Below are 13,855 nucleotides of genomic sequence, written 5' to 3'. Positions count from 1 at the left end.
ATACTCTCAGATTACTTTGTCATGACTGGCATATCCCATTCTTTTGATGGGCTCTGGCTCTAGTTTTATTAAAAAGAATAAATGAGAACAATAATACTAGTCTGGTTAAGAGAGAAGAAAGGTCAGTGGCCAAACTAATACAAAAGTTACTAATGTTATAATAGTCTCATTTTCCACCTCCAAATATGCAACTAGAAAACCACAGCTTTTTTTATGTCTTTATGGGGACAATGCAAGGAATAAAAAAATGCTATTCCTCTTTACAGACATCGCAGATGAATGACTCTTTTTTTATTGGTTGTGAAATTGGCATAAGTCAGGCTGTGTACAGTTAGTAGCTCATTGGTAACTACCAGGTAATTACTGGCTTGCATTCAGATATTGGCAGATGCCTAATAAGACACTTAGTGAATTTTTCATTAGTCTTTCTGAAAAAGCCTTCAGGAAAAAATATTTCTGAAGGCAGGAACTCTTTTACTTTCCTTTTCTCCCCCCTTGAGCCTCAAAGTATTTTAAAAAATCAGATTTTTAAATGTTAATAACATCATACCTGAATATCTTTCAGCCAAATATTTTACTCTTCAGTAAATTTAGTTTCACTTCTCCTTGCTATCTATGTCCATCTACCCAAAGTCATCACCAGTACTGTGATTGAAAGACACTTCATTTACATGCATTTAATTTTGTATTAAGTTTTCAAAGCATTAGTCATCCACATATCTGACATAATTTTAAAATAATGGGGAGGGGATGGAATCAATAGTTTCTAATAGACATTTTTAACTAGTTTTTGTTATTCAAACAAAAGGCTCAAACAAAAATAGGCAAATATTTGATGCTAGAATATATTTTAAATATTCACCTATCTAACCAAAAATTGTTTAAATTTTATTGTACAGTGAAATTTTAGCACAAAGTAGTACATTCACAACAACTTAGCATGCTAAAAATACATGCTAAAAATGGTTATGTGGGGAAAATACTGATTGCTACAATAAAACTCAATTATATCATCTGCAAAAGTTGCAGAACATTTCATTATTGATTCTTCAAAGGAGATATAACTGCTGAATGCTAAGTGTAGTTTTGATTTGTCAACATTGCTTTTGCTGTAATTAAAACCCTAAAGTGATCTTTAAATAACTCTTCATTCCAGTTGCATCCTGATGAGTTTCTTTATCTCTATAATTGGAGTGCCAACACCTAAATAAGTGACTCATCCGACACTTGTCATACTTCAATGTTCCCACCCTTAAAAAAGCACCTCTAAAAGCTTTCTGCTGGCATTTTTAGTTAGAAAGACATATTTATTAAAACAACAACTGAGAGAAACTTGGGCAGAGTTATGGAGTGATATGACTTCAGTGATGTATACCTCCTTTATTATTTATTTTTTAAATTTATTTTTATTAAGGTATACTTGATTTACAATATTATGTTAGTTTCACGTGTACAACACAGTGATTCAATAGTTTAACAGATTATACTCCATTTAAAATTGTTATAAAATTTTTACTATATTCCCTGTGCTGTAAAAATATATCCTTGTAGGGCTTCCCTGGTGGCGCAGTGGTTGAGAATCTGCCTGCCAATGCAGGGGACACAGGTTCGAGCCCTGGTCTGGGAAGATCCCACATGCCGCGGAGCAACTGGGCCCGTGAGCCACAACTACTGAGCCTGCGCGTCTGGAGCCTGTGCTCCCAACAAGAGAGGCCGCGATAGTGAGAGGCCCGTGCACCGCGATGAAGAGTGGCCCCCGCTTGCCGCAACTAGAGAAAGCCTTCACACAGAAACGAAGACCCAACACAGCCAAAAATAAATTAATTAATTAATTAAAAAAATATATATATATCCTCGTAGCTGTTTTATTTTATACATAGGAGTTTGTACCTCTTAATTCCCTCATTCCACTTGCCCCTTCCCACTGCTAGTTTTTAATTTTTAAAAATTCAGTGGCTTCATTCTTCTCTACACTGGCATACATTTGAAGGGCTTCACCTGACAGGATTAAATTATCAATAATTCTCTCTTCCTTGCCATTTCACCTCTTTCCTTCTTCCAGGGGTTTTGATCTAAGCTTACTGCCAGAGAAGAAAGCAATCTCCTAAACTAAGCCATACAAATGTATGGCTTTATTTGGGATCTCTCAGTGAAACTTGTACTTTATTTGGGATCTCTCAGTGAAACTTTACAGTACTAAGTACTTTACAAGATATTTGAAGATGAAAACACCTAATAACAAAGGTGACATTAGGTCACTACAGATTAATAAAAATTTGTTCCTCTTCTTCATTCTGGGAAAAATCTAATCTTTAAAAAGCTACCTGCATCTAAAATATTTTGAGTGTTCATGAATTGTTTGTGGTTTCTGTTATATTCATGTCATCTTCACCTGGATCCCATTCTTTTTTATTATGTCCTTCTCCTTTGCTCTTGTTAATTCCCTCATCCTCAGCTATTTGTTCTTCTAAGACTTTTTGCCCATCCCTAATTCTAGCATTACTTCCCTAATATCAAATTTCTTCCTTCATTTTTTTAATATTTAGAGTCTTATAATCTACTCAGAATTATAAAAAATAGAAAAATAAAGTACCTATAGAATTTATATTCAAACAATTTCCTAAATGTTACTCTAATTTGAAAGCTGTTTTTCATGTTACTTTTTGTTGATGTTGTTGATTAGATAACAATACATTTAATCATGTATGTAGTCTAACTGATAACTTTTAAATATTACTTCACTGTCTTTAAAGAATTATACTTTCACTTAGTATTTAAGAAAAGAAACCTATCAGATTGCAATAATAACCTTATCTTTATAAGCAAATATTCTGTTTCAGTTCAATTAGGATATATGTATATATTAACTTATAAAAATATCATTCATTTACTATAAAAACTATTTAGAAAAGTACAATTAGAGAAAACATTGACAATGTCAAAGTGATTTTTATGTATGACTATAGAAGGTCTGAATAAATATATCTAATTCTTATTTACCAATGTTGTCACAAAGGAATATAATAATGTAATCTTAAATTAAGAAATGTATTTGATGAAAGTATATAAAATAAATAAATATGTATATATATATATATTTTTTTTCTAAATGAGTATTTTATGCACTGGTGAAATACTGAATCATTTGTGCTATGGGACCAACCTTTGTGTCTGTGAGATCCATCCATGTTGCTAAATTCAATATGATTTTCATCAGCCCAGTAGAGTCTATGGTTGACATAATCTATTGTTAGTGCCATAGGTCTAGAAATCTTGGTTTCTATGACAACACTCTGATTGGTTCCATCCATTCCAACACGTCCAATGTGAGGATACTCACAGCAGTCAATCCAATACAAATACCTAGAAAAGAAAATCAATAGCCACGTTGTTTACAGACACTCAGGGAGCAAAACATCTTACAGTATTTCTCTTATTTGCTCAGCTATTCCCAAATTAATTCTTGTATCTCTCTAAATTGCAGCTTGTAAGAAGCATGCTTCAATGCAAACTTTTCTTATGCTTTTTTTTTTAAACGTGTAGCACACTTTGAAATATCCATATAATTTTAAACATATATTTCCTTTAGTATACAACTCATATGTATATAACATTTCTGCAAGCGTTAACAAATAATAGAAGCGCAAAACTAAAGAGGTAAACCTTCAAAATGCATCTATAATGTTAGAGGAATAAAACTATCTAAATATTTTTTTTTCTTTTGTGTTTTACCTATGAAAAATTCAAAATGAATTACGGAGAAGTACATTATATTTTCTTGAATGTTCATTGTCCAGTGTGGTAGCCACTAGCCAATTGTGACTCTTTAAATTTAAGTTAATTAAAATCATATAAAATTAAGTGAATTCCAAAAGTGAAAAATAATTTCCTCCATTAAATACTATTAACAAAGTACTGCAGATTCTTAGAGGTGAATAGTAATGTTTTTGAGGTCATTAAGTAAATTATGAATTTCAAATGGTCTGAGCTCCATGTAATAGCAAATATCTTTTGTTTGTATTCTGAACATTTTATTTGGCTAATCTTATCATCATCTTGAACCAAGATACCACGAAGAAGAGGAAGAGCATATTTCACGGAGTCCAACATCTGTTACATCACTCTCAATAAGTTCACTGAGAGTTTGAGGCGTGAAATCCTCTCCCTGACATTCAAATTCTTCATTATTAGACACAGACTTTTCCAATTTACTTCCCACTATTGAAATGTATGAACTGAGGTCTAGTGGGAGTATTTATAGTCCTACATTTTCACTTTTTTGCGTTTATCATATCATTTGCCTTGCTCCTGCCTCTTCAATTATACAGATATTGTGATTCAGACATAATTCATATTGTCCCCTCTGTTCTCCACAAATTCTTCTCTGATTTGTGTCAGTTCATGTTTTTCAAGGTAGGTTACAAGATTATATATATCTGAGAAATGGTTTGTTAAGCAAAGTAAGCATCATCTTGTTAATTATAGGATTTTTCAGAGCTTTTAATACGCTATATGATATAATGACTCTCTAAGAGGGAGCTAAAATATCCTTTTTTATCACATAGTTTTGGGTAACTAAATTTATTTTCTTAGAGCAGTTCACAGGAAACACACTTTAGGAAACTGTGCTTTAGCCCCTTCCGGTCTACAGAATTTCTTTATCACATGTATAATTGAACAACACATATATCATGCACATAGGAATCCACAAAGCAGTAATGATGTAGGTTCTCAGGCTTCAGAATCAGAGAACCTAACTCGATAAATCAGTTGGTGGAACATCTCTGATAAACCCCAAAGCCGTGCTTAAGTGGATTGAGAAACATATCGTGAAACAATGATTCACTGAGGCTATAATATGTGTCAGACATTGCTTAGTACTGGGAACACAGAAGTAAACAGATATGATTTTTGCCATCAAAGATCTCTCAGTGAATACAATAGAGGTGAATGTAAAACAAATGAAAAAATTAAAGCATATTATGATAAAACTACTTTACCATGGAGGCACAAAAGAAGGAATGACAATTTTACCTAGATGGAAAAAAGCATGAAAAATCTTATTTTCATAACTACCTTATAAATTTCTTGATAACAGCGATCTTTTATCTCTTTCAGAATTTAGAATAAAGTATAACTTAATTAAAGATTTTAATGCTGCAACAGGTCTTGAAGATCACGTAGTTTCAGGCCTTCATTTCACTGACAAACTGAGACCATAAAATATTATGAGCTTTGTCCGAGTCTGTTACGATAGTGATAAAGCTGGAACAAGGGCTCAGGTCTCTAGATTTATAGACTAGCTTGTTTTAAATGTATTTTTTTATATTTAAGATAAAATTCATGTTCCATTAATGATGTTGTCTAGCTTTTTTTTTTTTCTAAGCAACACTATGTAGAGTCTTAAAAGCAAAAAAGGCCTAAAAACAGGTTACTTGGGTTCATATTCCAGGTCCACCCATGTGAACTTGGCACTTTAGTTAGCCTCCCCTGAGCCTGGATTTACTCATATGTTCAAAAGTGATAATAGTAGTTTCTCCTCACGGAGTCACTGTAAGGAATAAAAGAGAGAACACAGGGAACAAACTTGGAACATTTACGAACATGTAGTTAAGTATTCAGCAAATATTAACTATTATTATTTTACTTGCACTAGCTACACAATATATGCATTCATATTGGTTTAGTGATAACTGTCTAATAAATTACTTATTGCATCTGGATTGTATGTATGTTATTACATGATTTGCCTGGATTTTATCATGCGTGTTATTACCTGATTTACCTATTTAAGTACCCATCAATTAGAAGAATATTATAAAAATGTTTTACTGTATTGAAGGAAAGCACAGTTTAACTGTATTCAGTATAAAGGAGCCTTCATAAGCACAGAATTTACTGTGCATCTCTCCTTATGAGTAGCTAACTTGCGATGACTAAATTTCATTTCCTTTTCCATACTTAAGCCTCATTACTATACATTTAAGTTTCTCAAAAAGCCTATACAAGACATTCTGGTCATTTTAACATCTAAAATGCAACCTGCCAAATATTATCCAAGTACAAAATTGTTGTAAATAATTAATGCTGAAAAATGAAAAGTTCAGTGAAAATGTCAAAAGGAGAGTCTTAAATTTCACCCATATGATATGTAATATTTACCTAAGATCACATACGAAAAATCTCAGCTCCAAATAATAGCTATTCTGTAAGTTATAACCAAGAGTAAACATATAAAAGAATGTCTTCTTGTAACCATAACAACAGGCTTTTGTGATTCCTGAGGATGTCTTTTATAGTTGAATCTGATACATTATATTTCTTTAAAACAAATTAAAATAGAAGTCTGCTATCAGTTTTCACTTTTTTTTTTTTCTGAATTCAGGGAACATATTTAGAGAAATTTCTTCCAGTTGGAATTATTTCTGATTTTGAATTATAAAATTAATTTTTAATGTTCATTCCCTGTGTGTTTTTGCCTAAATATGGGATTATAGGCTTAAAAATTGGTAGGAAAAAGGTGGGAATTTTTAATGTGACGGCTTAGCTTAATGAAATATTTCTGTTTTTCCCCACAGCAATAAAAAACTGAGTTTTCTTTCCTTATACGATTTTCATTCCCTCACAACAAAGGTTCCCTTTGTTATGACTCTTTTCTTTGAAACATGCAGGTTGTTTACATACCAATAAATTGGTTTCTGCATAGATGCAGGTGCAATGCCCCTGCAAACTACAATCCTATGGTTTGTGTATATCCAGTAGCCTATTTATTATTACCTTCAACAGTAAATTTAACAGTTTCTATGTTAGGCACAAACAGTAATTAAGCCATGGCCTTTCTGTTAAAGGAATTCACTTTCTAGATGGAGAGAGAAACATTTACACCAATAATAGTCACGTAATGTTACATGTTCAATATGTGGTGGCTACTGAGGCGTAATTGGGGAACTTTCACAGAGGAAGTGATATTTTTTGCTGTTGTTGAAAAAATAAGAAGTTATTCTAACTGGAGGAAAAGCACAGGGGCATTGTAGAAAGTAAGAATAGCATCAGCCAAGATATAGAAGCACAAAATGTGTCTTTTCCAAATGTATTTGCACTTCCAATATCCATATTAACAATAGTGGATAGAGAGTCTGAGTATATAAAGTGTTCTTCGACATACTCTCATTAAAGGTATTTCAAAGTCAAAATAGAACCCAGTATTATTTTCTTGTGCTATTGCTAATAGACTATTAGAAAAGGAAAATAAATAAAAATATGTTTTAAAAATAAGGCATGCATATAGCTGATTCACTTTGTTATACAGCAGAAACTAACACAACACTGTAAAGCAATTATACTACAATAAAGATGCTGAAAAAAAAAAAACGCATGCTTATAATGATTAGGCAGTTTTCTTTGTTTCCCAAAAAACTCATATTATCTGTAGTAACTTAAAATTTTATAAAAAGGTAAATTGTTAAAATGGAAAAAAAACTATTTTTTTTTCTTATGCCGTGTTTGGATGGCTCTTGGAGAACCTGCTCACAACCCAAGATAACTTTGTTACTGGAAACTCTAATGTGATGTATGTAATAGGGAAAACAGCTGACCAAAATTTGGAAACTGGATTAAATCCCCAGTTAAAAATCGTATTACAGTACCTAAATGATCCTGAGAAAGTTACTTAGCCACTTTGAGGCTGAATGTTCTTACTTGTACTATAAGTATAATAATAAAAATACTCGTATCTTTTTTAGAGACTCTGAGTAAACAGTACAAGCATCTAAAGTGATAAAACACAGAGATAGTTTTCTAATTCACAAAATGCTATAGAAGTGATATTGATCATCATTATCATTATTATTATTATATGGGACCCCCAATCCCAGTAGGTCCTTCCCCTTTCTTATATCTGCCCCTTTTCCTCTGTTCCTCATATTCCGAGGAAATCATTTTTCTATTTACCTGTTTGCCCAAGCCATAAGCCTCATAAGGTTTGTTTTGTTGTTGTTGTGTTGTATTACATTCTGACTTATTCCTAGCTCTTTTTTACGCTGTAAAGTGAACCGGTATCAAAGTTCTGCAATTTTATATACTTAATTTGCTCCCTTCGTATGACTAATTTTCAGTTCCTTGGATATGCCTTGCTCTCCTATGTGTCTTTGCTTTCCCATAAAGCTTCTTCTTTTTGCCTGAAATGACTTCTGCTCTGAAATGTACCACATAACCTGGCTAATTCTTACTTCACCAGTCTTGTCCAGGAAGATTTCACTGACCCCATTTGAGATAGAAACATTTTCTGTTTTCTCCACTTCATGAGTTATTGTATTATATGATAATTATTTGCTTATCTGCCTACTCACTGGACTGTGAAATACTTGGAGACAAGGGTTGTGACTTTTATTTTTATATTATATCTAGAACAGTGGCAGATATATACTAGATGCTAGAGAAATATGAGTTGAATAAATGAATAAGCAGATGAATTTATTTTCTGTTAAACAGTCATATCATACATTTACTTTAATGTCTATCATCATGGTTTTTTGTTATGCTGAAGTGACATCTTAAAGATAAAATTATGCTCAGCACAGTTTTAACATTATATTTTCTATTCTACTTTAAAATGCATCTATATCTATGCCTCTTCTGTATAAATGACAACTTTTATAAATCTTAAATGTAAATGATATTAATTACCCAAAATTTATGATTAAATAAATTTTAATTTATTTACATTGATTTAGTACATTGATTCCCAATCAATAAAAGAATGATTGGGATCATTGGATTTCAGCTGAACTTAAATGTAATAGCCAGGAAAATGATCTGTCTACTTGTATCTTCTTTACCATTCTTACTAACCAGCATATCTAAATCGGTGCTGTGACAACTGGCATACTACCATTATAAGAAAGGACCCCCAAGCTACCTTCTAAATGTTTAGTCGCTTTACTGCATTAGATAGTCCAATGATCTTTATCTTCCCTTAAATAATCCTTACCCTATTCCTCACGACAGAATATCGCGACAGAAATCACCTTCTCAAGGAAAGAGAGGTCAGTAGTATTGGCATATTCAAAACATATGCAAATCACAATGGCAATCTGACATAGAAAGGCTCAATTGCATTTTTATTAAATAATCTTACAATTTGAGCTGCCATTTTTGAAGCAAGATTGCACAATATTTTAGACAGCTATGGCATTTTCACCCTGAAGCTCATCTCATAAAAGCTAAAATCCAAGTCGCCCTATTGTCTTACTCTGGGGAACTAGGAAAACAGTATGAACAAAAAGGTGTCATTAAATTTTATCTGTTGGAATCTGTTTATCTGCTATGTGGCTTTAATTGTTTCATAAAAAGATCTAATTTGTATGTTTCTTGGGTTATAATCTGCCATTCCATATCATAACCCAAATATTATTTAAAAATGAAATCAAAGGAGTCTCCCATAATATCTACAATAATTTAGTACTTCATTGTTTTAATTGACACTTTTGGTGGCTGGGTTTATGTTGACGATAACTTAAGACTGCTGTCAGTTTATGGGATAATAACTATAACCTGGGAGAAATAAAACTTAAAGCTAGATTCAGCTGTGTTCACTATGCTAGCATACAATTTTTGCTTTATAACTAGGAAATTCCATAATACTGGTATTATTAACAGATAATGTTTCTTTCATTTGGAAAATGAAGCATCTTGAAAATTATTGGATGCGAAGCTAAGATAGCCATACTGATTTTGAAGAAAAGGACAATGGACACATTAAAATAAATATCTTCTGATAAAATACCAAAGGACTCAAACATTCATATTCTTATGAATGAATAATGACGATAGCCAAATTTAGTATATCTGGCCATTATTTCTTGAAACATCTATAGAAACAGACGCTCTTGTAACTCTGTTTCAGTTAAAATAGAATTGACACTCTTCTGTTGCTATGGTAAAGAAAATATTTTAAAAGGTAACAAAATAGTTACATAATTATATTGCAAAAATTTTAAACTTGCACCATTACCTTGGAAACAGAGTAGTATTTACAGTACAAATCTTCTACTATTAGGTACTGCTTTTACCCAAATTAATATTTAAAATCAAGCTCCATGCATACTATGATATGATCTCTTTGCCAATTATAAACATGAGACCAAAAATCAGAGATACAATATATTAACAAGAAGCAAAATCTAATTATTGCATATGGTATGATAAAACAGTGATTTGGTAAAACACTTTATGGGAAATTAATTTAGACAGCAGAAAATTTAGAGCACTAGAGTTAGCATAATACTTGTTACTGTAAATGTGTCCTGTTTTTAAAAAGCAAATTTAACAAACATGTTCAATAGGTTGAACTTCTACAGAGATCATTTTGGAGTATGTAATCACTCAAATTGTAGTGTAAAAAAAAAAAAAGAAAGACATGCCTTCTCTACCTACCAAAACAACATAATTGAAAGTGAATGATAATGGTCATAATCTATAGAACTTTAGCAAATAGCTTTTGACACCTAAATGTGTGTTCATCCCTCATCTGAGATATCCAGCCAGATGTCCTTGATCCTTATGATGACTTGTTCTTCATTCTCACAGAGAAATGCAAAGGAAACCCAACTCTAATATGAATCTTTCCCAATATTCCCCCTATGCTTTTCCCTCTGAATACATAGATAATGCACCCTGTTATTTATTATTCATGGATGCTACTTAAGTCTCCTGCTCTAAAGTGGTTTAGGAATTACATCATCTCTATTCATGACTACTACAAATACTACAAAACAGGATCCAAGAGTTTGTGCTTCGCCTGTCTTTCCTCCAAGATTTAAACACATTAGAATTCGGATAAATCTGTATGTTTTATTCATTTCAACAATACATTTATTGATTAGTTAGAAAAAGAGTTGTGTTTAAAACCTTAAAAAAATACTTGCTCTAAAATCCCATCACTTTAATTTTTTTCTTAAAAAAATTTGTGATAGTCACATTTCTTTTTTTTTTTTTTAAGTTGTTTTGATGTGGACAATTTTTAAAGTATTTATTGAATTTGTTACAATACTGCTTCTGTTTTATGTTTTGGTTTTTTGGTCACGAGACATGTGGGAATCTCAGCTCCCCAACCAGGGATCAAACCTGCACCCCCTGCATTGGAAGGTGAAGTCTTAACCACTGGACCACCAGGGAAATCCCTGTTATAGTCACATTTCTCTTTTTGATTTCTCAATAAAAATTTCTACACATTTACACTTTTCATGGGTTCCCATGTTAAAATCTATAGACCAGGATTTACCATATTGGACATAATCCACAGTCTTAATCTTTAAGATTTTCAATGTTTGTTACAAACCCAGCACGAGGATCTAAAGACAGGTCCCTGGGAAACTTCAGCCTTTTGCTAACAAGTATAGTAGGGTATAAGCCATTGAGTTTGGATACTTCAATGATCCTTTTTTCTGTGTCAGACCAATAGAGGTTTTTTCCAATCCAATCGACAGCAAGTGCACTGGGGACAGCTGTGTTATGCACTACCTAACAAAATAAGAATTTAAAAAGTTAACAGTGTAAACGCCTAGAATAAGAACTAAGCAATTGCTTCTTGATTTTTTTCAGAGATACAGAATTGTATTTAAACATTTGAAATGGAATTTAGATAAGCACAAAACATAGGACAATTTACCTAATAAAATTACTTACTTGTTTATGAGAAATTACCCAATATGTAATCAAGACCCCTAGAAATTCCATAAAGGTTTAAGAAAGAAACACCAAAATAAAAGGCTCTTGGATGGTTACACAGTTGTTTATCACATTTTCATTATAGTTTCCTTCTCCTCTCAAAATTTTGGGCAAAAAATTCTATCACAGGCAGAGACACACAAGCACAAAATAATTATTGATATTATTTATTAATAACAGGTTCTTGGGGAGATATCAATAGCATTCACCACTCCCCCAACTGTTCTTGCCCTATTTAAATTATCTACTACAAAGAGAGGAAAAAAATACAGGCAAGAACATACATTAAGTATTTCACCCAACCAAAGGGAAGTAAAAATATACTCATTCAACTGCTGTGCTCAATTGTAACCTATGTCAATATCAAATATAATAAGGATATAGGCTTTGTATGCACAAATATGCTGCATATAAAATAACCAATAGCAGTTATTCTGAACTCCCTGTACCCAACCTACTGATTGTTTTGGCATTTTATATATATATACATTACAAGGTTTCATTAATATTTTCAAAATTGATTGCTTCCACCAAAGCTTTCTATACAATATTATAGATGGCTACAAAAAAAGTTAAAGTAATTGAGTTCTATCTACTTGAATTTGAACTTCTTTATAATACATTTTACTATATATATACAGTGCAAATAATTTTATTTTAAAACTCAAGTTAGCATAGAAATTGTGCCAAGTAGTTCATATCTATAATGTGACACGTGTTTAATTACGATGCTGCCTACTCAGAACATTCATGATTTTACACAAATGCATTCAACTAATTCCATCTATATAGCAAGTTAATTTTAATAGTGCTATAAGTTCAATCTATAGTCTAATAATTATTTTTTTCAACTACAAATTCTCAGGCTCAACATTTTCTTTTATATAAATCAACACAATCGAATCTCAGGCACTAATCATTCAAGCCTTAAGCATCCATCACATTTTCTAGGGTTGTGAACAAGGTTTCAAATTTTATTTATTCAATTTGATTTTTACCTTATTGCAAGTAATAGTGTTATAATGAAACATAAGGATAAAAACCTCCAATTTCATATTTAAAGTATATATTAACCTACACTGTACAAACATGAAATTCAAACCAACCTAATACATCCTATGAGTTGCATCATTACCATCAAATAATATTTTCTATTCAATTCAACCACACAAATAAAATATTGAATAATCCCATCATTGTAATGTCTAGTTACCTTAATATCACTTCCATTTAAACACATTCTGTTTATGCGACTGCCATTGGGTCGACTAGAATCAATCCAATAGATAAATTCTTCTCTGTAATCAAAGTCTATACCAATAACATTGTTTAATCCCTAAAAATAAAAAAGAATATGTTGGAATAATAGTTAATAGAAATTGTTTTAAAATGATTAAGGAATTCATAAGAATCAGTATTTCCCTTTGAATCTAAGTAGTTACAGTTTTACAATAAATAGCATTTGCGAGAATACCAATTCTTTATAAAAGCATTATATATTTACATTTTTTCTATACCATACACTTAAGATGTTACATAATTTATTGTATTTGAAAATATTTTCCAAGTAGGAAAAATTTTGGAATGTTTATAGCTAATGGTTTAAGTAAATAGCCAGTAACATGGAAACAATTGCTTTTAGAGAGATAAAGGAAAAGAGTCTCACTTTAAGTTAATATTAAATATAAATCTGATGCCATTATGAGCACACATCTAAATTGGAAAGGTAGACGACCCCCAATAATTTAAGATGAGCTCTTGATAGATATCTGATGAAAGTCAGAAAAGAAGGTTTAAAAATTTTACTTTTCCCAAAAGCCTTTGTCTCAACAACGTAACAACATTCTCTTTTTTTCTCATGCTTCAAGTAGCCCATTAGGCAATACAGTGCCATATTAGAATTTAAAAGTTAAAACCTTAGGTGAGTATTTGACCAAAGAGGAACTGGGTAGTCAACATCTTTTTATTCCACATGGTAGAAATGTGAGGAAATCCCTTCCTTCAGACTCACAATTAATGCACTTTTTAGCAGGTAACAAAATTGAACATGAATTCAGCTGATGGGTTTCTGGATACTATAGCTCTTTGGTTTGGCAGTTCCACTGTTTCAGTGACTTGATTTGAGGAT

The 13,855-nt window shown here is 31.7% G+C and overlaps 1 protein-coding gene across 1 annotated transcript in view; it reads right to left on the bottom strand.

Annotated features, from left to right (window-relative positions):
• Positions 1 to 13,855, bottom strand: part of LRP1B (LDL receptor related protein 1B) — a 1,905,856-nt gene that overhangs the window by 238,092 nt on the left and 1,653,909 nt on the right. The window contains exons 59-61 of the mRNA XM_082395829.1: positions 12,941 to 13,063; positions 11,339 to 11,520; positions 3,164 to 3,363 (exon numbers count right to left, since the gene is read on the bottom strand). Of these exons, the coding sequence (XP_082251955.1) occupies positions 3,164 to 3,363; positions 11,339 to 11,520; positions 12,941 to 13,063 (505 nt within the window). The remainder of the gene's footprint in view (positions 1 to 3,163; positions 3,364 to 11,338; positions 11,521 to 12,940; positions 13,064 to 13,855) is intronic.

This window comes from Balaenoptera borealis (genome assembly GCF_965194805.1).
Source record: "Balaenoptera borealis genome assembly, chromosome: 6".
Lineage (NCBI taxonomy): Eukaryota > Metazoa > Chordata > Mammalia > Artiodactyla > Balaenopteridae > Balaenoptera > Balaenoptera borealis.
This window is presented reverse-complemented; position numbering and strand designations above follow the sequence as displayed.